This window comes from Panthera pardus, unplaced genomic scaffold, assembly GCF_024362965.1.
Source record: "Panthera pardus isolate Hobbes unplaced genomic scaffold, ASM2436296v1 HiC_scaffold_22, whole genome shotgun sequence".
Taxonomy (NCBI): Eukaryota; Metazoa; Chordata; class Mammalia; order Carnivora; family Felidae; genus Panthera; species Panthera pardus.
In genome coordinates this window covers 74,699,553-74,724,706 of record NW_026526788.1, presented here as the reverse complement: position 1 = coordinate 74,724,706, position 25,154 = coordinate 74,699,553, and the positions used below count along the sequence as shown (strand labels likewise).

The following is a 25,154-nucleotide window of genomic DNA, read 5'->3' as shown; positions in this document are numbered from 1 at the left end:
GCCCCTCAGACATCCACTTGAGACCATCTTTTCCTCCCCGTCTCAGGAAATGGCACCGCCCCCGACGAAGCGGCGTCACCCAAGATCACTGGCGTCACCCTCTCTTCTCCCTCCCCTCAACCCCATTCAACAGCTGAGCCCAAAGGTGACAAGTGCCACAGCCTGCCCAGCCCATCAGCATCCCCTGCTGGCGTTACTCGAGTCTCTCTGCTGGCTCCTCCCTTCCCTGCCTCAGCCTGCTCTGATAAACACCTGCCCAAAAGCCTTAAATGGCTTCCCAGTGCATCAGGTTCAAGTCCAAATTCCTTACCAGGTAGGCAAGAGCCTTTACCTTATTCATCTCCTGCCGCCCCTTTTCTTCACTTTGGACCATACCCTGTTCCTCATACGGGCTGCAGTCTTTCCTTCCTGGACCTTCCTATCAGCTGTTCCCAGCTCCAGGTTAACTCTCGCTTATGCATCAGGTCTAACTTGGACATCAATCACTCCCTCCAGGAAGCCCTCTAGGATACACAGTACTGAATTAGGTGCCCCTGCTATGTGCTCCCATAGCACTCATACTGTATCTAGCCTGGCCACACCACAGTGGGATAGCCTGTTTGCTGACCCTGAGCCCCCCCCCAGACCGCATGCCTTGAGAGCAAGAAGTGTGTGTGTTGTGCAACAAGGAAAGCCTCAGGACACAACACAGTGCATGGCAGAGTAGGCACCCTAACATCTGCATGCTGGAGGACGTTTCCAACACACCCTGCCCCAAATCATCAAAGAATGTATCTGAGGCTTTCAATGTTCCCTGGGCCAGAATGATGGTTATCTTCAAATTTGGTTAAAAGGGTTTCACAAAAGCCTAAACGAACAAAACTGTTTAAAAAAGCCTACCAGATGGCTCGGTATAGCCACAGGCATACACGAAACAAAATGAAAGAACAAAACACACAAAGGACCCAGGTGGAGGCTTAGCCACTAACAGATGACAGAGTAGAAATGCGAGGGCACCTTTTCAAAGGAGAAGACACAAGTGCCAGCTCTAGGAAATGGGGGATGGAGAAGGGTGAGGGCAGGGAGGGCAGGGGGTGAGCCAGGCACGGAGGCAAGGAGCTGAACGCCTTAACTTTCAAACAGGCCTTGTAATAACTTCCCAGCACATCTGCATTGACAAAAGGGTTTTATCTTTTGTTTCGAGTGGGGAGCATTACAGAAAGAGGGCACAATTCTTCATCTGCCTAAATTTCGTTGGATATCAAAATATTTTCATTTTATTTCTGCATCATAAATCTGTAATTTTAACAACTTTGATCATTAGCTGCTATAGTAATACAAAAAATGGAGATAAAGACGTTCATGTTCTTTTTCATAAAGTGCAGATTTAATTTTCAATTGTTTGCCTTAGTAAACATCATCTCATTCCAGATCCTCCCTGCCCCCACCCAAGGAGGGAGGGGAAAAGGCTATTTTTCATTTTTACTTAACAAATGTCTAACACAAAGAATAAATGAAAGATCTAATAAAGACAAGATTTTTTGCAACTGTTTTTCTGGGTAAGATTTCTAAGGACAACAGTAGTGAGCGTAAAATAATTTTTCATAATTAATATGAATACATATAATAACAAATACATAATTTAGACCTCTATGCTTATTTTGCAACTTTTAAGTCTCCAATTATGAAAAAGGTACATAAGCTGAACAAGAATACTTTCCAGTGTGGCCAAATTACTTTCACTGAAGTATGAAGACACTCTCCGGTCTTAGCCTTTGTAATTATGTAAAGTTGCTATTTTCTTCATACCGACATTTATATCCAAAATGGGCTTATTTTTGCTCTATTATATAAGGACTGGCATCTTTTTCAAAAGAATATTGCTAGCAACAGGGTTAATTAAAGAGTACTAATGGCTTAAGTTTGCCAAGTGCTTACTTCTGTGACAATATAAATATGGATTATTAAAGTTGTCTACTCAAGTATAAAATCTATGCAAAATCCTCATAATATAGGCAAAAATGTTTAAAGGCCAAGAAAAAGAATTCTTTTCTTTTACAAGAAAGTGCAACTGCAGGATCTTTTTTGAATGATCTTCTGGACAGTTCTGCAGAAAACTTAGTAGTTTGGCTCAGAAAGTAGAGTTCCTCATGAGGAATAAAAGTTCTTCCTAGAAGAATACAAAGCAAAATTTCAGGCAGCTTTCTGAAAGTAAGCCATTCGTCTGTGGCTACGCAATGGGACAAGTGGAACTGATAATAACGAGGGCTTTCGGGTTTGCTGTGATTTGCACTAAAACTTGGCAGAGCTTTTTTTCTCTTACGCCGGGACACCACGTCGTTGCTCACGTCATAGGTGGTAGTTACAGCACTTGGTCTGACCCTGACCGCAGGCATGAATCTGACCAGGAGGACATCGGAAATGTTTTCATATGTGTTTTAGGGCTTTTTCAGGTCAAATCTCGGTACTTTCACATAAATCGTTAAAAATAGAACATTTTCTGTGCTATTTTCAGTATTTTACACAGTGGATAACCATGGTGAGAGAACTTTCTATCATTCATCGGGATATGCTGTCACACAGTCAGATTTTCAGCATTTGCTCGGCTGCTGCTAGATGGTAAAGGAAGTTTTCTGTTGCTGGTGGAAATCGTCTTTGCTTTAGTGCCTCAAAATTGAGAACTAGCTTTTCTCCGTCACTAGAAACTTCTGAAAATGGTTCCAGGTGGGTGAAGATTTCTCTAGTTTTTAGAGAAATATCCTTTAATGGAACAAGAAAATATGCCATAAGTTAGCATCAAAAAATATGAATTTTTGCTGCATTTGGAGAGAATTCTTCCTATTTTTTAAGTTTACCAAATTATTTATGCATTACAAAAAATGAAACAAACTTAAAACTTAGAAAAACCAACACCATGTTTTTGCCATTTTAGCCATTTTTAAGTGACAACAAGTACATTCAGTGTTTTATGACTACTATCCATTTCCAGAACTTTTTCATCATCCCAAACTGAAATCTTGTACCCATTAAACAATAACTCCCCATCCCTGTCTCCAATGCCTGGTAACCACCATTCTACCTTTTGCTTCTGTGAATTTGCCTGGTTCTGGGTACCTCATATAAGTGAAATCACACAACATTTGTCCTTTCGTGTCTGGCTTATTTCACTTAGCATAATGTTTTCAAGGTTAATACATGTCGTAGCACATGTTAGAACTTCATTGCCTTTTAAGGCTCAATGATATTCCACCATACGCATATACCACGTTTTGCTTATCCATTCATCCACTGATGGACATTTGGGTTATTTTTACCTTTTGGCTCTTATTTACAGAGCTGCTGTGAACCTGAGTGCACAATTACTTATCTGTGTCTGCTTTCAATTCTTTCTGAAATATACCCAGTAGAATTGCTGGATCTATGGTATTCCTATGTTGAATTTTTAAGGAACCCTGGTATTGTTTTTAGAACACATCTCCCCACCCCCCAAAATCCTCTTCTACCTGGAATAAGTAACCCAGCACCTGCCACATGGGCTGTATTCCTCTTTCCCGACAGTCCTTTGCATGGCTGATGACTCACGAGAGCTCACATTAAAGTCATGTCTTTTTCTTGGTTTGCTGACATCATTAATTCAAATATTTTCAAACCCATACAATATAATATGCCAGGCAATTTCATCATACATTATACTGAGTCACCTGCGTATCACTTTTAGTCCACGAAAAACGCAGTAACACAAAACTCATATTTACACAGTTAACCAACATTGTAAAGAGCCAGCATTTTTACTTGAGCGTTGATGGAGGGATGGATGGGCAGTGATGATCCACACGGTAGGAAAGGAAGAGTCTCAGCTCTCAAGGCAAGCCCCGCCCACTCTTCCTGGCCTGAGCGGATGGGCCACCAGCGCTGAACAGAAAGAACGGTGCTGCTGGCGGGTTCCTGTCACACCTGTGGCTCCTCTCAACCTTTAGCTCACGTGTCACCTCCTCAGAGAGCTGTCTAATCTCTTCTCTAGTATTCTTCACCTTGACCTTTTGTTTCTATCACAGCATTCATTTCTCATGGCTCACAATGATCTGGCGTTTACTTTTTTTTAAGTTTATTTATTTATTTATTTTGAAAGAGAGAGAGAGAGAGAGAGCGAGCGAGAGCATGATCTGGGGAGGGGCAGAGAGAAGAGAGAGAATCCCAAGCAGGCTCTGTGCCACCAGCACAGAGTCCGACGTGGGGCTCGAACTCACAAACACGAGACCATGACCTGAACTGAAATCAAGAGTCAGACATTTAACCAACCAAGCCACCCAGGTGCCCTTACATTATTTCCTATTCATCTACTCCAATAAATACAACCCTACTGCCCCATGCCTGACATATAGTCAGTGCTCAATAAATATTTTCTGGATAAATGAATGAATAAATGGAAAAAAGAACCGGGTCCAGCCAGATGAGTAGGGCCTGCCTATCAGAGCCCCCCACCCCCACCCCTGATGAGGTGGCACAGGTACAGACAGTGGGAGACAATCCTTCCAGGCCTCTGGCCCCCACGGGATGACACAAGGGTCTAGATGAGCCAGGGCCCGGAGGCCAGGATGGAAGTGTATCCCGGGAAAAGAGTAAGGAGCTGGGAACAGGCTGAATGCAAACCGGCAGCAGACAGGAAAGGAGCTGGCAGGCTGCGGTGCACAGGAGGGCCTGTCATCACCACAGGGACAGGCTTAAATAAACTCTCCAGCCATCCCGATCCAGAAAGGGGAGAGGGGAGGATCCACATGGCAGCTCTGGTCAGCCTGACAGGGAGACCCCACAGCGGGGCTAGCCCTGCAGGGTGTGAGCCCAGACCTGCTACCTTTGGCAGGGATCTGACTACATGCTTGCTTACTGCTGTTCTGGACACAGTACATCGAAGCTAGATTGAGACGCCCTCTCTAGTCCTCAGCAGCAACTATCTCTTGAAAGTTGTTCCTCCGTGAAAATTCTGCTGGAGCACAGAATGCGTTCGCTCAGGAAAGCATTCCAGACGAGCTGGGGGTCACACCTGTCACCAGCCCCCTGCATGTCTCTGTCCCCAGAGCCTGATAACTATTTGGCTACGGTGGGCCTCTGCCCGCTCCTCTAACCAGGGCCACCCTGCAGACCCTCGTGCCAGCATCTGCCTACGGCTTCTCACGGCTCCCCGCGCCCCAGGCAGTTCTGCCACACGCTGCCCGGCACCACCACTGCACAACTCTCAGTAAGTCAGGGGACTGAGGAGTTACCTGTATGACTTGGCTGTCTGACTTCTCCGGATCTTCTGCAGATTGAACAATCAGCTGACCAATTTCTTTGTGCAGTTTGCCCATTGTCATGGCCTCTGGTGAGATCAAGCAGAAGTTATGTAGATATTTAGAAGTTTACATAATAAAAACCAGGACGCCTATTTGAAAATGTAAACCATCATACAGAGGAAATTTTCAAAACAACCAACAACCGCCCACATTTCCATCTTCATCCTGAACGCAAATATGATATCACTCCAAGGGACGTGCTAGGAGGCACGGCAGAATCACGATTTCTACTTCGTTCAAAATAAGAACATGCCAATACCAGGTTTCTCCTTCACACCTACCTGATAAGAATTTTTGTTTTTCTTCCTAGGCAAGACCTAATGAAAACTACTGACTACAAGTTGTGATTTTAAGCCAAGAGCCTGACCTCCCTACGCAGGTCTTTACGGTTAAGAATTCAAGTGTAACTCGGGGGCCTGGGTGGCTCAGTTGGTTAAGAGTCCCACTTCGGCTCAGGTCATGATCTCACATTCGTGAGTTCGAGCCCTGCGTCGGGCTCTGCGCTGACCACTCGGAGCCTGGAGCCTGTTTCGGATTCTGTGTCTCCCTCTCTCTCTGCCCCTTCCCCACTCATGCTCTGTCTCTCTCTCAAAAAGAAATAAACATTTAAAAAAAAATTCAAGTGGAACCTTCTGGTGGGGATCCTATAGCAGCAGAGCGTCCTATCAGTTCTGCAAAAGCCAGCTGAACATTCCAGTGTGTGAAGACCCTCAGAATGTGCAAAGGAAACAACCTAAGTCACACGATTTACATACACTGCTCCTTTTCTGCAGCAAAAAGATGAACAGAAATTTCTGTTTGTCCCTCCAAGGGACAAACTCCATTTGAATGGTGTTGATTTGAGACGAGCTCATCTTATAGACTCGGAGCAACAGAAGGCGGCAGGACATGGCCACCCTTTCTGGTCCTAATGCTTCAGCAATATAAGTGGCCCTGGCCACAGCCAGTATCCTATCACTCTGGCTTTACAAAGGGCAATACTCACCTCCATTCCCTTTTGCTTACTGACACATCGTTCAAAAAGATTTTCCATACAGGATTCATGTTCAGTCCTTGTGCAATAATAAATTTCCATGCCCTTTTTCATTCTCTGTCCTTTAAGAGGTGGAGCCTACTTCCTCTCTCTTACGTGGGGACTGGACTTAATGGCTTCCTTCTAACAAATAGAATATGGAAGAACTGGTATATGACTTCTGAGACTAGGTCATAAAAGGCACTATGGTCCTTCTGTCTCTTGGATCACTTACTCTTGGGGAAGCCAGCTGTCATGTCATGAGAATACTCAAGCTGCCCTACAGAGAGGCCAGGTGGTGAGGCCTCCTGCTAAAAGTTAGCTTAGAAGTTGAGACTTTGGATGACTGAAGCCTTGGGAATATCTTTGTTTTTTAATGTTTGTTTATTTTTGAGAGAGAGACAGAGCATGAGCAGGAGAGGGACAGAGAGAGAGAGGAAGATACAGAATCCGAAGCAGGCTCCAGGCTCTGAACTGTCAGCACAGAGCCCAACATGAGGCTTGAACCTACAAACCATGAGATTATGACCTGAGCCGAAGTCGGACCCTTAACCAACTGAGCCACCCAGGTGCCCCTGCCTTGGCAGTATCTTGATTGAAACCTCATGAGAGACCCTGAGTCAGAACCTCTCAGCTAAGTCAGTCCTAAAACTGTGAGATAATAAATATTTGCTGTTTAAAAAATTTTTTTTTTAACGTTTATTTATTTTTGAGACAGAGAGACACAGCATGAACAGGGGAGGGGCAGAGAGACAGGGAGACACAGAATCTGAAACAGGCTCCAGGCTCTGAGCAGTCAGCACAGAGCCCGACGCGGGGCTCGAACTCATGGACCACGAGATCATGACCTGAGCTGAAGTGGGACACTTAACCGACCGAGCCACCCAGGCGCCCCAATATTTGCTGTTTTAAACTACTAGGTTTAAAAGTGATTTGTTATGCAGCAATAGGTAACTCATACAGCTTGTTTAAACAGAAAAGTTGAGAAACGAGATAGAGACACTATCCTATTGGGGCACCTGGGTGGCTCAGTCGGTTGTGTCCACTCTTGATCTCAGTTCAGGTCATATCTCAAAGGTTCATATGACGGAGCCCCACGTCCGGCTCTGTGCTGACTGCACGGAGACTGCTTGGGATTCTTTCTCCCTCTCTCTGCCCCTCCCCCACTCACGCTTACTCTCTCATAATAAATAAATAAACATTACAAAAAAAGATACTATCTTATTAACATATACTGTACAGCATAAGCACCCAGAATGTACTACTGACATGGCTGGGCCTGTAAGAATAAATGCTATGTTCCAGACACAGAAAATCTCTCCAGTTTCAGCACAGTGGGCAAAGCAGGCCCTTGAATACCAGTTTTAGAGCATCAGCCTAAAGATACAACTGCTTCAGGGGCGCCTGGGTGGCTCGGTCAGTTGAGCGTCTGACTTCAGCTCAGGTCATGATCTCACGACTCGTGAGTTCGAGCCCCGCGTCAGGTTCTGTGCTGACAGCTCGGAGCCTGGAGCCTGCTTCATATTCTGGGTCTCCCTCTCTCTCTCTCTCTCTGCCCTCTCCTGCTCATGCTGTCTCTCTCTGTCTCTCAAAAATAAAAAAATAAATAAATAAACATTAAAAAAAAATACAACTGCTTCAGGTGGGCGGGAGGATGGGTGAAACTGATAAAGGAGATTATGCGCACACTTATCTTCATGAGCCCTGAGTAGCATGTGGAAGTGTTGAATCACTGTACTGAACCCCTGAAACATAACCCTCTTTGTTAGCTACACTGGAATTAAAATTTTAATAAATTAATTTTAAAAAGTATAACTGCTTGGCTTCCATTTTGTATCAACGACGGAAGAGAGAACTAACCTTTCGCAAGTGGGGCAACGGTAATCTCACGATCTGCCAGATTCACAAACACGTCATAGAGGTCTGACCTGTTGCTCACCTCCAAGTCCACAAACCCAGCGATGTAACCTGCATGACACAGATGACCCACATTACCGGAATGGGAACAAATCCTGTTGTGAACGGGTCGAAAGAGAATGGACTCTAAAAGTTCACCAGCTGCTTTTCTTCACTGCTTTATTCAGGGGACATCAGCTGTACCCTCTGGCATTTCTTCAGACTACATTATTGACAGTTGCCTGAAGAAACCCTTCCAACTCAAAACGTCCCCCAAACTACATTGTGGTGTCAAAGAAGAAGGCATTTACTTTTCAGTTACTGCTATTCAGGTCAAGAATGACAGCCGAGGTAGAGGTAGCAAGGATTCTCTTGACCAATGTTCCCCCTGTAGGTCTCTGTCTCTAAGCAACCACAGCCACACGTCCGGCTTTCTCAGGGACAGTGTGCTGGGGATGGCATCATCTTTCACCAGTTTCAGATCTGATACAATAAATGCTAAAGGAATCAGGACAACTCAAGAATTAACAGAAGTTTGGAACTGATGTTAAGAAAACAGCTACCAGACTTTTCACATTTCACAGAGCAATACAATTAAAAACAAATAAAAAAAAATCGAGGACCAACTCACTATTGGGACCTCATCAAAATAAAAAGCTTCTGCACAGCGAAGGAAACAATCGGCAAAACTAAAAGGCAACCGACAGAACGGGAAAAGATATTTCAAAAGACATATCAGATAACGGGTTAGTATCCATAATCTATAAAGAACTTATCAAACTCAGGGCGCCTCAGTGGCTCAGTCAGTTAAGCATCAGGCTCAGGTCATGATCTCATGGTTTGTGAGTTCAAGCCCTGTGTCGGGCTCTGTGCTGACAGCTCAGAGCCTGGAGCCTGCTTCAGATTCTGTGTTTCCCTCTCTCTCTGCCCCTCCCCCGCTCGCACTCTGTCTCTCTCTCACTCTCTCTCTCAAAAATAAACACTGAAGAACTTATCAAACTCAACACCCAAAAAAACAAATAATCCAGTGAAGAATTGAGCAAAAGACATGAAAAGACACTTCTCTAAAGAAGACATCCAGGGGCACCTGGGTGGCTCAGTCGGTTGAGCGTCCGACTTCAGCTCAGGTCACGATCTCACGGACCGTGAGTTCGAGCCTCGCGTCAGGCTCTGGGCTGATGGCTCAGAGCCTGGAGCCTGCTTCCAGTTCTGTGTCTCCCTCTCTCTCTGCCCCTCCCCTGTTCATGCTCTGTCTCTCTCTGTCTCAAAAATAAATAAATGTTAAAAAAAAAAAAAAAAAAAAAAAGACATCCAGATTGCCAACTGACACATGAAAAAATGTTCAACGTTACTCATCATCAGGGAAAAACAAATCAAAACCACAATGAGATACCACCTTACACCTGTCAGAATGGCTAACATTAACAACTCAGGCAACAACAGATGTTGGCGAGGATGCCCAGAAAGAGGATCTCTTTTGCATTGTTGGTGGGAATGCAAGCTGGTGCAACCACTCTGGAAATCAGTATGGAGGTTCCTCAAAAAATTAAAAATAAAACTACCTTATGACCCAGCAACAGCATTACTAGGTATTTATCTAAGGGATACAGGTGTGTTGTTTTGAAGGGACACATGCACCCCCATGTTTATAGCAGCACTATCGACAATAGCCAAAGTATGAAAAGAGCCTAAATGTCCATCAATGGATGAATGGATAAAGAAGTGGTATATATATACACAATGGAGTATTACTTGGCAATCAAAAAGAATGAAACCTTGCCATTTGCAACTACGTGGATGGAACTAGAGGGTATTATGCTAAGCAAAATTAGTCAGAGAAAGACAAATATCATATGACTTCACTCCTATGAGGACTTTAAGAGACAAAACAGATGAACATAAGGGAAGGCAAGCAAAAATAACATAAAAACAGGGAGGAGGACAAAACAGAAGAGACTCTTAAATATGGAGAACAGAGGGTTACTGGAGGGGTTGTGGGAGGGGGGATGGGCTAAATGGGTAAGGGGCATTAAGGAATCTACTCCTGAAATCATTGTTGCACTCTATGCTAACTAAATTGGATGTAAATTTTAAAAAATAAAAATAAAAAATAAAATAAAATGTGAAAAAAAATAAAATTTTTAAGGAAAAAAAATTGGTTGCATTTACCAAAGAAATAATGCATCATCAGTATTCCCTTTGGGAAGGCCAGAAAAAAGTCCTCCCCCAAACCAGGTGAACGCCAAGCCTCTCCTCCTGCGAGACCCCCACTGTCTACCTGGGCACATCCGCAGGGCTTCCAGCTCCTCGGCACTGAGGTGCACATAGGAATGAAGTATGGTCCAGTCCTGTCGATGCCACACCAGGGCAGGCAGAGTCCTGGGGAACGAAGACAAGAACTCAAATGGTTGCTGGCCCGCACCCGCACCCTCCTCCCTCTTCCTCCCGAGGACAGAGCTGGCTGTCAGAGGCAGAGGGGAGAATGAAGACTACACGTGCCCCGACCTCCAGGCTTCAAATTAAAGTAATACAATGTCTTCAACTCTGCCTTTTTGGGTCAGATTAGCTACAAAAAGCTCAAGGTGAAGTTTCAAAACATCTCCGTGGTGGCAAGGAGTAACACTTCTGAAGTTTTCCTCCAAATGCCTCACTCCGCAAACTGCCACAGAGGGAGTCTGAGGGTAGAATCCAGAGTGGGGCCCTGCAAGCGACACATTTTTTTTTGAAGTCTCTCATTTCTGTCTTTAAAGTTCCAATCAAACTTGCAAACCACTTTGTGTTTGTTTTTATACAAAGTAAGTTTCCTTGAAAAAACCAGTGAAACAGCTGCCGCAGAGAGAGGTGACGAATTGAACTGTGGTATGGTGAATCCGCTGTTGCCCTGCTATGTTTCCCAAGCTGTGGACATCCCCGTTTCAGAAGCATAGATGTAGAGGGAAAGGGTAACTGGGTGGCCATCGCAATGACAGCAGTCCTCGTTTCCAGAGCGCACACGATGAGCAAGGCACACGCCAAGTACTTCACACACGGCATCTCCAGTCCTGACAACAGGCTTACGAAGTGGGCATTATTACCTTCATTTTACAGATACAGAGACGGAGGCTTAGAAAGTTTAAGTATCCTGGATGTGGTCACAGAGCGGGTAAAGCGCCCTCCAGGATTTTAACCCAAGTTCTTCTGACGACCAAACCTTCTTTTTCCCGTTTTCTAACCAGTCAGCCTCCTGGAGCCTCAATTTTCTCATCCGTAAAAGAAGGCAAAGTTCCTTGCAAAGTTCGTGTCACGAGTAAATTTAATAATTGAGGTGATTTATACAACAGCTGGCATACAGGTTAAGCACAAAAGCTAGGTCCTCTTGTTTTTAAAAAAGAATCTATGAACAAGTTAGATTTGGTAAAGAAAAAACTTTCAAAACATCTTTATTATAAAAATAAGAGAGGGGCACCTGGGTGGATCAGTCCGTTAAGCATCAGACTCCGGCTCAGGTCATGATCTCGCGGTCTGTGTGTTCAAGCCCCATGTCGGGTTCCGCGCTGACAGCCCGGAGCCTGCTTCAGATTCTGTATCTCCCTCTCTCTCTGCCCCCCCCCCCAACTTGTGTTCTGTCTCTCAAAAATAAATAAATGTTTTTTTTAAAAAAAGAGAAAATCTGTGGTAAAAGTGAAAAAAAAAGAAATAACTTACTTAAAACAGGGGTCAGGAAACTATGGCCATGGATCAGCTGTCTGTCTTTGCACATAAAGTTTTATTGGAACACAGCCATGCTCATTCATTTACATATGCACGACTGGCAGTTCGGTGGTTGGGACAGAGAACTTATGGCCTCCAAGCCTAAAATATTTATGGTCTGGCAAGGAAAAGTTCAAACTCCCTGCTCTAAAATATTCTTATTTCTAAATTTAAAGAAGAATCTGCCCAAATTCAGTGACCTTGAACTACTAAAGCTCACCTGAAACATTAGACCAAGATAGCATTTCACCCACAGCCTACCACATTCTATTTATACCAAATGTGTAACAGAACAGAGCACACAGGAACACAGACTGCCCCAAATCAGCTCCCAACAAAGCCTCTACTTTTTAATGACCAGAGACAATACCTGGTGAACTCCTGGACAGCTTCTATTTTGGGGTGATAGACGACAATTCTTTTCTTTAGCATCAGTGCTGTGTGTAAGATAACGGTTTCCATTCCAAACTGAGATACAATGTCTTAAAACACAAGAAATTATAATATTACTGCATTAAATAATATGTAAGAAAATAACATTTTTATTGGAAGGAATTCTTTCCAATAAATGCAGAGTTTATTTTCTGTATACAGAATTATTTTCAATACAGAGAATAAAAAAGCACCTTATGCACAGGATGAGCATATAAATCCAGACATCTGCTCCCTAGGATGGGTGCTATGACAGCTTAAACCTGACCCCCCTCCAAGGGACTCTGCACTGGATGCACAGATGAAGCCAGAGCCCAAAGAAAGTGGAATAAATGATATGAAGGGAACCAGTATCTTTCTGTGTCATGAAACACCCTTAGGTTTAAAAAAAAAAAAAAAAAAGTTTACTCTGGAGCACCTGGGTGGCTCATTGGCTTAAGCAACTGACACTTGATTTCGGCTCAGTTCATGATCTCACAGTTTGTGGGTTCGAACCCCACATAGGGCTCTACACTGACAGTACAGAGCCTGCTTGGGATTCTCTCTATCTGCCCCAACCCCGCTGGCTCTCTCTCTCTCAAATAAACATTCAAAAATAATAATAGATAAATAAATAAAAGTTCATGGACACCACCCCTCCACCAATACATACGTCATTATGTAAGTCCTTTTGAGACAGCTGAACAAACCTGTCAACAAGGATGCTTAGAAACCATACAGAACAGCAGGTTCACGAGCTAAGACAGGCGCTGTAGGAGGACAAGAGTGAAGGCCAGCATTTCCCCTTTCCTCCCTTTTAAGGACCCTGAAATCTGTGGCTTAGCCCTGCACTGCTGTTTTGGATTTTCCAGTTGGGAGAGGAAGGCGGAGAGTTAGAAGAGGAACTCTGGGTCAGGGGCCTGAGCTCTCCACATGGAGGAAGTAACTGCTAAAATGTAAGGAAAGAAAAACTATGGAAGTGGGCAGACACTCAAGCTGTGAAATTCAGCTTACCCACAAAAGAACATTTCTGTATTATTAACAGTCAGAATCGTGTGGAAAGGGCCACCACAAAAATCTGCTTTCCTACGACAGAATTCTAATCAAATAAGGCAATGTAGAAGTTGAACTACCCTCCTGTATAGCAAATAAATATTACATAGATGAAAATATACAGAAAGATGGAATATTAGAGTACAATGAGGATTGCCCTTGGCTTGGGGATCTTGTTGTTGGGATGGAACCATCCGGGATGGGTTTTTGTTTTGTGGGCTGTGTGTGTGTCTGCGTGTGTTTACCTTTGATGGAGCCTGCAAGATAAGCCTTTCGGGCATCAAAATCCTTGCTAAGGAAAGAGCCATTTTCTTCACTCTGGCATATCCCCTTTGTGAGTACTGCAATATAACTCTCCATCATTTTAACTGGGCTCCCATGTTTCAGGTACATTCTGTAAGAAAAAACAAAAAACAACCATGCTTTTATATAGCATGAACCACACAGAGCAATGCACCCAAGGCTGGGTATGGGTACTTCCTAAAAAATCTAAGTCAACCTGCTGATAACGCTTCTGAATGCCTGAAACTTTTTATGACATGACTACTTCTATAATTTAATTCGATAAGGTATTGAAAAAAACAACCATTCAAGAGACCTCCAACAACTCCCTGAAGCTGGCTTTCTCCTTCCATCTCCATAGCCCACTCGAGCAGGAGAGTAAGCTAAGGACTTTCTAAGGACTCATTTTTCTTTTTTTCCCTAAGTTTTATTTTTTAAGTTTATTTATTTTGAGAGACAGAGAGAGAGAGCATGTGCACACCCGCACAAGTCAGAGAGGGGCAGAAAGAAGGAGAGACAGAATCCCAAGCAGGCTCCACACCATCAGCACACAGCCTGATGTGGGGCCTGAACTCACGAACCCAGGAGATCATGACCTGAGCTGAGATGCTTAACCAACTGCACCACCCAGGCGCCCCTGAGGGCCCACTATTCTTAAAAAAAATATTGCATTTTTATCTGTCTTATATTCACAAATGGTGCTTCTAGCCATAAGGACTCTATTATTGCTGGGATTTCCTTTGACAAGAAAGGAGTTTTACACATTGTTCACAGAGAAAACAGTAATTATAGAACCTATATTTATTATCAGAGTTCCCAGAGGTAACTATATTTAGATAATTAAGAAATCAAACTCCTTTAAGTTTCTGGTGGTAAGTATACACTAGATATATTCATCATCAAGTTCCAGAAAATGCTGACAGGAAACTGCCTACATTTATAGCTCACATGTGAAATCAGTCTCTTCCCCTGAAATCTCTTCCTCTGAGTAACTAAATCTAAATTTTGCATGAGAAGCAGGACTGGGCCTACTTGAGCCTTTTAGTAGCTAAATGGATGAAAAAACTGGAAAGAAAATAAAATTATTGTTTAAAACAGATCATTTGAGGGATACCTGGGTAACTCAGTCAGTTAAGCATCTGACTCTCAGTTTCGGTTCAGATCATGATCTCACGGTTCGGGAGTCTGAGCCCCTCGTTGGGCTCTGTGCTGACAGTGTGGAGCCTGCTTGGGATTCTCTCTCTCCATCTCTCTCTCTTCCCCTAACCCACACATGCTCTATCTCTCTCTCAAAAATAAACATTAAAAAAAAAAAAAGATTTAAAAAATTTTTTTAAAATAAAATAGATCACTCGAAACTGTATTTATTGTAGGTTAAGTGAAAAAAGCAAGTGTTGTAACTACTAGCCAGTCAGTGTTTTTAAATGACTTCAATGCACAATTGAGGGAAAGAGGTAGAGAACAATGAATATGGTAAGCTATCCTACACGTAAACTAGTCAAACCCATGAACTCATATACATGCTTCTATATGGAGAAAATATCTCCGGTATGATATAAAGAAAACAGCCCCAGGAGTGCCCCGGGGTGGGGGTCGGGAGGCAGATTTGAAGGCTAGGAATAGGGAGAGAAAGGGACCTAGTTTTCACTGTATACCCTTCTGTATTGTCTGTATTTTTTTCCTGTGTGCTTACATTACCACCACCAAACAAACAAACAATATACCATTAAAACTGTAAAACAGACGGGCACCTGAGTGGCTCAGTCAGTTAAGTGTCCGACTCTTGATTTCTGCCTAAGTCATGATCTCACTGTTTGTGAATTGGAGCCCTGCATCAGGCCACATTGTCAGTGTGGAGCCTGCTTGGGATTCTCTCTCTCCCTCTCTCTGCCCCTCCCTTGCTCACGTGTGTACGCGTGCACGCGCGCACGCACACACACACACACACACACACACACACACTCTCTCTCTTTCTCAAAATAAATAAATAAACTTAAAAAAAAAAACCCTGTGAAATAGAAACGATATACAGTAATGGAGAAGAGAAACACAGGAAGGGTAGTAGGATAAGATCACTTTTTCCATAACAACCCTGGGCCATGAACTACTGACAGAAGCAAGGATCCCCCCAAATCATTCCATAGGAAAACCACAAAGTGCAACCCAGGGGAACTTACTCAGATGGGACAGCCGGAGGCTGTCACACCTGGCCCGGACAACTGGTTCCAAGTGAAACCCTGGTTCTCTACCACGGCCACTAGCTGGAGGCTCCAGAAGATGAAGGGGGTCATGGCAAATGACCTGAACGAACCCCCTCGTGTGGGCTTCCGCTGCCACTGTGAGCAGCGTGCTATGGAAGGCACACCTGCCTGTCCCCTCCCCAGAAACGGAAGGGAGCACCTCCATGGTAAGCAGCAGCATCGAAAAGTGTTGGTCTATGTACTTGTGCACACAGACATGTGTTAGTGGGGAGAGGGAGTGTGTGCGTGTGCGAGAGCATGTGGGTATGTACACATGCAAGGGTACGTGCAGTAAGGTGCAGGGGGCACAAGAGGTGGCTGCCAATAGCTCTCAGTCCTCCTTTCTCCTAAACTGTGACAGGAGAAGAGTCCGGAACCCAACAATGCCATGGCACTACAGAAGCTGAGGAACCTTCCAGCTTCCTCCCGGGCAGGAAGTGGAATCTAAAGCAATCTTAAATTTTGAGCCCAAGAATATTTCCCAGTGAATTCACTGGGAAACCTAACCCTGACTCAGCCAAATGAAATGGGAGTCCAACGTTTGTTCAAAAGCAGCTTTACAGTGTTTTTAGCTCATGGCTTGTAGACAGCGTCTCTTCTCACAATAATAGTCTCCCTTTGTGTCAGTGCCATGGTAGCAGACAACTGTTTATATTCCACAATGAACCATATACCTGGAACTTATCTTAAGAGAGCAAAAAGGTTTTCTTATCATAGCTGGCTGCAAAACAGTAAAACTTCATTCTGTCAAAATACAATCTACCTGAAACCCTTAAGTAATTAGAAAGTAGTCTTCTGCTACATGTAGATATAGATATATAGATATAGTTATGGATATAGACATATAGATATAGATAGCCAGAGATAGATAGCATGTGTGTGTACACATAAAAATGGCAAAAAAGCAACCATTCATCAGGCTTATAGCGAGGAACACAAAAACAACTCCCTTTGCCCCCCACCCCATCTAAAACAACTTACTGAGCATAAGCCCGAGGGCTGATGTTGTAATACATAACCTCTAGAATTACAATTCTATCTAGTAACAACAATATTTAAAAAAAAAAAAAAATCTAAAACCCTGTCAAAGCCCTGATTGAGGAAAAAACTAATTTCCCCAAGATACAAGAAAGGTTTGATTAACTCCACTATATACACTCACCAAGGCAAGAAAGCAGACTGGTATATTTTACTTACAATTTTTCAACAGCTGGGATGAAACTAAAGAAGTTTACCTGAATCACTATTAACCAATTAATTGGATTCTCAGCTTCCCAGCACTCCAGCTAAGAAGTATTTTCCTGCGTTTTTGCATAATTCAAAATGCTCATTAACTTTCCCCAAAATGACTCCCCCACACAGACCTTGACACATAAACTAGCTTACCACTTCGCCAGCACTTAACTTATCCGTCCTGCTAAGGAAAGTTCTAGATTGGAAGTGAGCAGAAGTGTCAGGCCAAAAGTAGCAAGTGACTCAAATACCCAAGAACTACAATCGTTGTGTAAATTGCTTTTTGTCCTCCCTTCTACCATTTTCCCAAATAAGAGCAGTGTCATAAAAGCAGAAGAGAAAGTTCCTCTTACAAAAGTTTCCAGAGGGCCAGTAAAGATTAAGTTGGGGAAGCAGAGGGCTGAAATTTGCTTCCTCCGTGTAGAAATCTGCTATGTAACTACCGAGCAAGATCTTCATTTTTGTAGGATAGCATTTAATACAGTTTTCATACAGACCTACACAATATCCTAGTGAAGGCGGCATATTTCTCTGGATTAAAATCTTTGGCGGTCAGAACAATAGAAAAATGAGTCACCTGTCCAAAAGAAACAAAAAGTATACTTTTTAAAGACACTTTCACAGATTTAAATTTTATTACTACATTCTAGCAAACCTCTTGTACAAGACATAACAGCATTAAAAAGAAAAGATCAAAATGTAACCAAGTTCTCACTTCCTTGTTTATACTTTTATGTTTACATACACACATATAAAAGATATGTACTTATATATACCCATATATTTCATTTCTTAGATAAGAATGTAGTACTTTTAGAGTTAACATCTTTTCAAAAACACAAATATATTTCAAATATCAAAAATGTGAGTTTTCATTTAAAGTACTCTCACCTCATCAAAGCAGAATTAGAAATGTCATATCAGATCTACCAATTTGTCAACTCTTAATTAATGAAAGAGGATACAAAACAACAAAAATACACACAGTAAGATCACACAGTTCCTGAAATAGTCAATGCTCTACAGAATGCCATATAATCTCTGTAGAAAGCACACTGTAACAATAAGCTTCATTTGTCTATACTCCTCTATTATTATAAATATAAATTTCTTCTAATCATATACCTATTATTCCCATTAATGAGATAAAATTCAGGACTTTATAAAAGGCAAAGCATTTAAGAAATACATTTTTAGAAACCATATTCTTTTTTTTTTTTTTAATTAAAAAAAAATTTTTTTTTAATGTTTATTTATTTTTGAGACAGAGAGAGACAGAGCATGAACGGGGGAGGGGCAAAGAGAGAGGGAGACACACAATCGGAAGCAGGCTCCAGGCTCTGAGCCATCAGCCCAGAGCCCGACACGGGGCTCGAACTCACGGACCGCGAGATCGTGACCTGAGCTGAAGTCGGATGCTTAACTGACTGAGCCACCCAGGCGCCCCAGAACTCATATTCTTAAGTATAAGAACTACCTCTAAATCTTGTCATTTTTCAAATCTGAAAAGCAGATTCGAAATCGATGTTGCTGCTATTGACATTATGGAACAAAACACACATAAACCTATTTGACACATCAAGACTTTTCAGCAAGAACTTAATGAACATAAACGAAAGATTTTATAACACATTGAAAACTATCTTTTCGCAAATTTACATTTTCTAATTATGAATCTGTTTTGTTTTAAACCTCTAACAGTTTTAAACTGTTGCCTTCTTGTTATTTTAAAAGTAACTCCTTAAATTTAAATTGATATCTTGGACATGTTTCATGATTATTGGCTATAAAAGTAGCCCTAGATGGTAAAAGAAGTCCCCACACAGGCACACACCAGGAGCTTCGTCACTTTCCAATATTTCTTTATTTGAAAAAAAACAAAACAAAAAACCCTGCTGGTTACTTGGAATTAGAAAAGCCCACAGTGACCACATACTGGTTTTCAACATGTCACATTGATACTATTCATATCAAATGACACACACACAAAAGCCTACTTAATACATGTTTCCTTAATTCTCCTTTCTATTCCTAACATATCCTTACCATCCATAAACAAATGAAAAAAAGTTTTCTTAATTATATCAAGGATAATTTTATCTTTAAAAATTTTGGGGGGGTAAGGGGCATTAAGGAATCTATTCCTGAAATCATTGCTTCACTATATGCTAACTAATTTTGATGCAAATTTTAAAAAATAAAAAATAAAGTTAAAAAAAAATTTTTTTTAATGTTTATTTATTTTTGAGCGGGGAGGGAAGGGAGACACAGAAGGAGAGACGGGGACACAGAATCTGAAGCCGGCTCCAGGCTCTGAGCTGTCAGCACAGAGCCCGACACAAGACCCGAAGCCACTGAGTTGTGAGATCATGACCTGAGCCAAAGTCGGACACTCAACCAACTGAGCCACCCAGGCATCCCAAGGATAATTTTATCTTTTAAAATAGTTTTTAGGGCGCCTGGGTGGCTCAGTCGGTTAAGCTTCTGGCTCTTGACTTCGGATCAGATCATGATCTTGTGGTTTGTGGGTTCCATCCCCATGTCAGGCTCTGCACTAAAGTGCAGAGCCTGCTTGGGATTCTCTCTCTCTCCTTCTCTCTACCCCTCCCATGCTCTGTCTCTCTCTCAAAACAAATAAACTTAAAACAAACAAACAAACAAACAAACAAACAAACTTAGGGGCGCCTGGGTGGCTCAGTTGGTTAAGTGTCCGACTCTTGATCTTGGCTCAGGTCATGATCTCATGGTTTGAGTTTGAGCCCCGCGCTGGGCTCAGCGCTGACAGTGTGGAGCCTGCTTGAGGTTCTCTCTCTGCCCCTCCCCTGCTCAATCTCTCTCAAAATAAATAAACTTAAGAAAAAAAAAAACTTAAAATGGTTTTTAATTATGGACAAATGCTTCTTTCCACTTTTAATCGGTCACGACTATCCACATTACTACTCCATCAGAGTATAACCCAGAAAGGACTTCACTACACCAGCCATAGGGTCAGTCAATAGAATGTACATCAACCAATATTCATAGAATGAATAAGAGTGAAATTTGAAAGGGGACATTCCCAGTGAAAAGCATATCTGGTATTTTTCAAAAGCGTATTGTGAGCAATAATGTCTAAAGCTAAGAGTCACTGGAAGAATGTTACGTCACTTTAAATATTTTTGGTTGTTAGACCTTCATGCAGTCATACCTTTATCAAAACTGAAGAATCTGGAACTTCAACTGTTGTGATATAAAACCATGTTCTTCTGTACTGACCAAAGACGAAGGGATGGAGAAGTTTGTTCTCATCTGTAAGGCAGCATTTTCTCAGCAGTAAATTCCTTAAAGTAGCTGTCGTGGAAGGATAACACCACACCCACAGAACTTCTCCATTTGTGTCCTTTTCTACGGTGGAAAGATGGTCACTGTGAGAATGTCAAACAGCAGCAAGGAAGTGAATTGATTGGTTACTCAGAAGCACTTAGCGGAATCAGTTTTCATATCCCATTTTACAAAGCATCCCGGAGCATGTGTGACCCCAAATTCCCATCCACCTCTGTTGGTCAAATCATGCAGCTCTCCTGATCTTGAGTTTTAGGCCACCTGAGTAAAAACCTTTTACAACAAATCATGAATGAAAACTTAAGGGGCACCTGGGTGGCTCAGTCAGTTAAGCATCCGACGTTGGCTCAGGTCGTGGTCTCATGGTTCGTGAGTTCGAGCCCTGCGTCGGGTTCTGTGCTGACAGCTCGGAGCCTGGAGCCTGCTTCCGATTCTGTGTCTCCCTCTCTCTCTGCCCCTCCCCTGCTCGTGCTCTGTCTCTCTCTCTCTCTCAAAAATAAATAAACATTAAAAAATTTTAAGGAAAAGAAAATCTGAGCCTTAAATTTGGCAGAGTTCTTTCCTATCTCCTCCCACACAAATTCATAAACTCAGCATTACGTTTTGTTTTAATTTTAATTAAAATTAAATTTTAATTTTTCATTTTTTTTAAGTTTATTTATTTTGAGAGAGCAAAGAGAAGACAGAGTGAGAGCAGGGGAGGGGCAGAGAGAGAAGGAGAGAGAGGGTTTCAAGCAGGCTCCACGTTGTCAGTGGAGAGCCCAATGTGGGGCTCAATCTCACGAACCTTGAGATTATGACCTGAGTTGGTCACTTAACCGAGCCCCCCAGGTGCCCCCTCAGCCTTACATTTTTATCAGTTAGAAGGATCTTTAATAAATACACAGGAAGTGTTTGTCAAAAACAAAACTGGAGATGAAGAAAATGGTGAAATCTCTTTTAAATCATGTTATATACTGATTGTATAAATTCTATATTTAACATTGTAATAGTAATAATAATAATGTAATAATAGTAATAATAATAATGGTTATCCTGTCACATAATGTAGTTTCCTCATCACAGTAAACACCTCAATAACCTAGCCTAAGCTTCAGAAAAACAGTTACTGTGCATATAGCAGTATGGATGCAGATTTTTGTTATGGAAAATATCAAGTTCATAAAAAAATGAATTCCCGTCTCCCTCATTCAGCTCCAGCAATTATCAACACCTGGTCCCTCCTTGTTTCTAATGTTCCCCCTCCCCCATTATTTGGAAGCAAATTCCTTTTAAATCCGTTTCCATACGAAAAATAAAAATCTGAATTGAAAATATGATTGTAAGTCATCTTCGTCTTTGCCGTTACCAGATAAAGTCAGAATTTAACCTAACCTTATTCACAAGTACCTTCAAGCAGGACTAAGATGCTTGAAGTACTTAGGTTTTGTTTTGAAGCAGTTCTAAAACCACATTAGAAATAATACAGGGGAAATAAAAAAGAAACACAGGAAGCCATTCCCAGATAAATGCACTCCTTTGAAACACTGAGAAATAATCAGCACAGTTAGCCGGTTTTGCTAAATGCAAGCAACGTTCTTCCACACTAGAGGAATAGAATGTTATCTCAACGGAGTATTACTTCAAAGGTCAACGGCACGCAGGGAACCGACAGACGTTCATTCAAGCAACCCGCGGCCGCCAATGGGATGAATGGTTCCTTGAAACACCCAACCCTGAGACGCTGCACACGGCTCAGGCACACCCAAAGATCCAACGTATTTCCTCAACCACTAATTCCTCAAATCTAACCGGGATCCCGCCGTACATGATTGTGTAGACACGCCGGCTACGTGCCTGAGCTCTATCACATGATACAGGATTCCGCCACTGGTGTGAGTTGGGGCTCTGCGGCTAGACCGCAAGGGTCCCAACCCTGGCTCCGCCGCTTCCTAGCACGGGTCCGTGCGCAAAGGACACCCTGGGCCTCCATCTGCTTCTCCGAAATGTGGTCACCAAACATTACCCACATCCCCCGGAGCCGTGGTAGAAGTTTAACGGGAGATAATCCGTGCATAATGCTCAGCACTCGGGGCTGGCACAGTTGGTCACGGTGACTCGAACTGCTCAATCACATAATCGGGGCCAGCCGGGCGCCGGGCAGGCAGTCACGCGTGCCTCCCGCACGCTCCGAGGTCTGCCCTGCCGCCTCCCCGCCCCCCCCCCCCCCCCGCACCGCCCACTAACCGCTCTCGGCCCAGCCCCTGCCCCGCCTGCGCAGCGGCCCCTCGCAGCCGCCGGAGCTCCGTCACCCTCGACGTCCGGGCTTCTGTGCATCATGGGGCGTCCGGCAGGAGGCCCGGGGTCCCTCCGCCCTGCTGCCCCGCCCGGACGGGTCCCACGCGAGGCTACAGGAGGACCCGCCCAGGGCGGCTGGCCGGGTCCCCGCGCCCCGCAGCGCCCCCCGCCCCGGCCCAACAGAGAAGGGGCCGCGACCTCCTCACCGCAGGCGGCGCCGGGGACCGCGGGAGCAGAGGCCACCCCGGGCCCAGGCGGAGGCCGAACTGGGGCGCGGGACTGCGGGGCAGGGCGCCTTCGTCCTCACCGATCAGCCCGACTCCGAGCATCAGCTGAGTGTCCGCCGCCTCCGCAGCAGCCATTTTCCGCCGCCGCCGCCGCCGCCGCCGCCGCAGCGCGCCGCTCCCAACAATCCGCTCGCAGGCCCCGCCCCTCCTCCAGGGCACGCCCACCATCGGGTCCCACCCCCAATCAAGGCCCCGCCTCTCCCTCTGGCCCCACTTGGGTCCCGCTCGCCCTGACTTCCTGCCCCCCCACCCACCTTCAGCCCTCAGCTCTTTTTTTTTAAATTTTTTTTTTGTTGTTATTTATTTTTGAGAGAGAGAGACAGAGCACAGGCAGGGGAGGGGCAGGGACAGAGGAAGACACAGAATCCGAAGCAGGCTTCAGGCTCTGAGCTTGAATTCACAAACCATGAGATCATGACCTGAACCCAAGTCAGACACTCAACCGCCTGAGCCACCCAGGAGCCCCAGCCCTCAGCTCTTCAAGCTCGGAAAACTCCTCAGCCTGGGCATCTTTCCTCAATTCCTCTAATCCGATCTTCATAAGCCCTCTATTCAACCCACTCCAATCTTCCCTCCCCTCCTCAATCTTTTCTCATTCTACCTCTGCCCTCCAGGCCGACTAAAAAGAGGAGTCATGAGTATGGAGGAACGGTCTCCATCCATCCACCCACCCACCCAACCATCCATCCATCCATCCATCCACTCATTCATTCATTTTCATCCATCCATCCATCCATCTATTCATCTATCCATCCCAAGAACAAAAACAAACAAAACAAAAACGAAACAAAACAAAAAGCCCGGAAGATTTGAAAAAGCTTTGGGAATATAGTGTTGAACAAGACAGAGCATTCTAGTGGAGGGAGACAGACAATTGCTGAGTAAAATAATAGAAAACAGCCTAGAGTGATAAGCCTGTTGCAATAACATAGTGGAGTGTGTTAGAAAGTGGAGGGGATGTACTGCTTTAAAATAGGTGTCAAGGAAGGCTCCTCAAGGAAGAGATATTTAGACAGAGATAGGCATGTTGAGAAGGAGCCAGGCAGTTTGTGTAGCTCCAGGATCCCTCCTCATGGATCTTCTGTGCCTCCAACCCCAAACCTCACAAAACTAATTAGGGAGGGTCTTTGGTATCTACAGGAATATCATACCATCTCCAACTCACTTGACGTACATTTTAAACTATTTAATATAAAATATATATATATATACACCAATTGTTACATATATACATAAATGCTAATTTAAGGAAAAGAGGTGGTTATCCCCCAGTTTAAGAAATAAAGCATTACATGGGGTGCCTGGGTAGCTCAGTCAGTTAAGCCCCTGACTCCTGATTTTGGCTCAGGTCATGATCCTGTTGCATCCACACGACTCCTGAAACAGAATGCTACGGGCACCAGTGACCGATTGGGACCAACACTCTTGATAAGAATGTGGCCCTGAACAGCCGGGGTACAGAGTTGTTAAAGCCGATCACATCATTTTATCATTATCTGGGAACAGAACAAAGAAACAGTTCCCAGATGAGTTAGAAACAGTTGCCAGATGAGTCAGAAACAGTTATCGAATGAGGTGATTATTTTAGACTTTCTGCTGCTAAGTTGCAACCAGTGGATCTCCTTGACCTTGTCTCTGATGCTCTTTTTTTGAGCTTTTGTTTCCTTCATTGATAAAGCCTGATTCACAAGAGTATGAAGTATGATTTACAAGAGTAAAAGCAAGGCTGTTATCTTTGGCCTTTAAGTGTCAGAACAAAGTTGTTATCTTTCAAGCTAAGCGTTAGCCCTACACTACAATCTAACCCTTACAATCCTAGCATTGTGGGATTGAACCCCACATGGGACTTCTTGCTGAGTGTGGAGCCTGCTTGAGATTCTCTCCCCAACTTAAATACTCTTTCTCTTTAAAAAAAAAAAAAAAAAAAAAAAAAAAAAAAGCATTACAAATATAGTTGAAGCACTTCCCTTCTCTTCTCCAACCTCCTTCCCCTCCCTTTCCCACAGAGGTGACCACTGCTCTAAGTTTGGTCATTGTCATTTTCCCATTATGTTATTAAGTTTTGGTTTATTTGTATGTTTCACTCAACAAAATATTGTACTCT

The 25,154-nt window shown here is 43.5% G+C and overlaps 1 protein-coding gene across 5 annotated transcripts; it reads right to left on the bottom strand.

The window, feature by feature from the left end:
* Nucleotides 1-1,344: 1,344 nt before the first annotated feature.
* DENND10 (DENN domain containing 10) lies at nt 1,345-23,199 on the bottom strand. 5 transcript variants are annotated; one of them, XM_053909953.1, is made up of 10 exons: nt 23,071-23,199; nt 20,353-20,549; nt 17,663-17,742; nt 13,656-13,804; nt 12,317-12,428; nt 10,496-10,596; nt 8,182-8,289; nt 5,241-5,335; nt 3,772-3,891; nt 1,345-2,739 (listed from the first exon to the last, which is right to left on the bottom strand). In XM_053909953.1, exons 1-10 carry the CDS (start codon nt 23,123-23,125, stop codon nt 2,563-2,565), a joined length of 1,194 nt encoding a protein of 397 aa, XP_053765928.1. In that variant the 5' UTR covers nt 23,126-23,199; the 3' UTR covers nt 1,345-2,562. The 5 variants fall into 5 exon arrangements, with proteins under 5 accessions (XP_053765928.1, XP_053765927.1, XP_053765929.1 ...); XM_053909952.1 differs by having other exon boundaries at nt 20,353-20,569; nt 22,962-23,140; XM_053909954.1 differs by lacking the exon at nt 3,772-3,891.
* Nucleotides 23,200-25,154: the final 1,955 nt, after the last annotated feature.

Coding starts and splice junctions, on each gene's coding strand:
- DENND10 (XM_053909952.1), bottom strand. CDS start 23,125: ATGGCTGCTGCGGAGGCGGCGGACACTCAGCTGATGCTCGGAGTCGGG. Junction 12,429..13,655: donor TCTTGCAGGCTCCATCAAAG/GTAAACACACGC, acceptor TTGTGTTTTAAG/ACATTGTATCTCAGTTTGGA. Junction 5,336..8,181: donor CGTTGCCCCACTTGCGAAAG/GTTAGTTCTCTC, acceptor TGATCTCACCAG/AGGCCATGACAATGGGCAAA.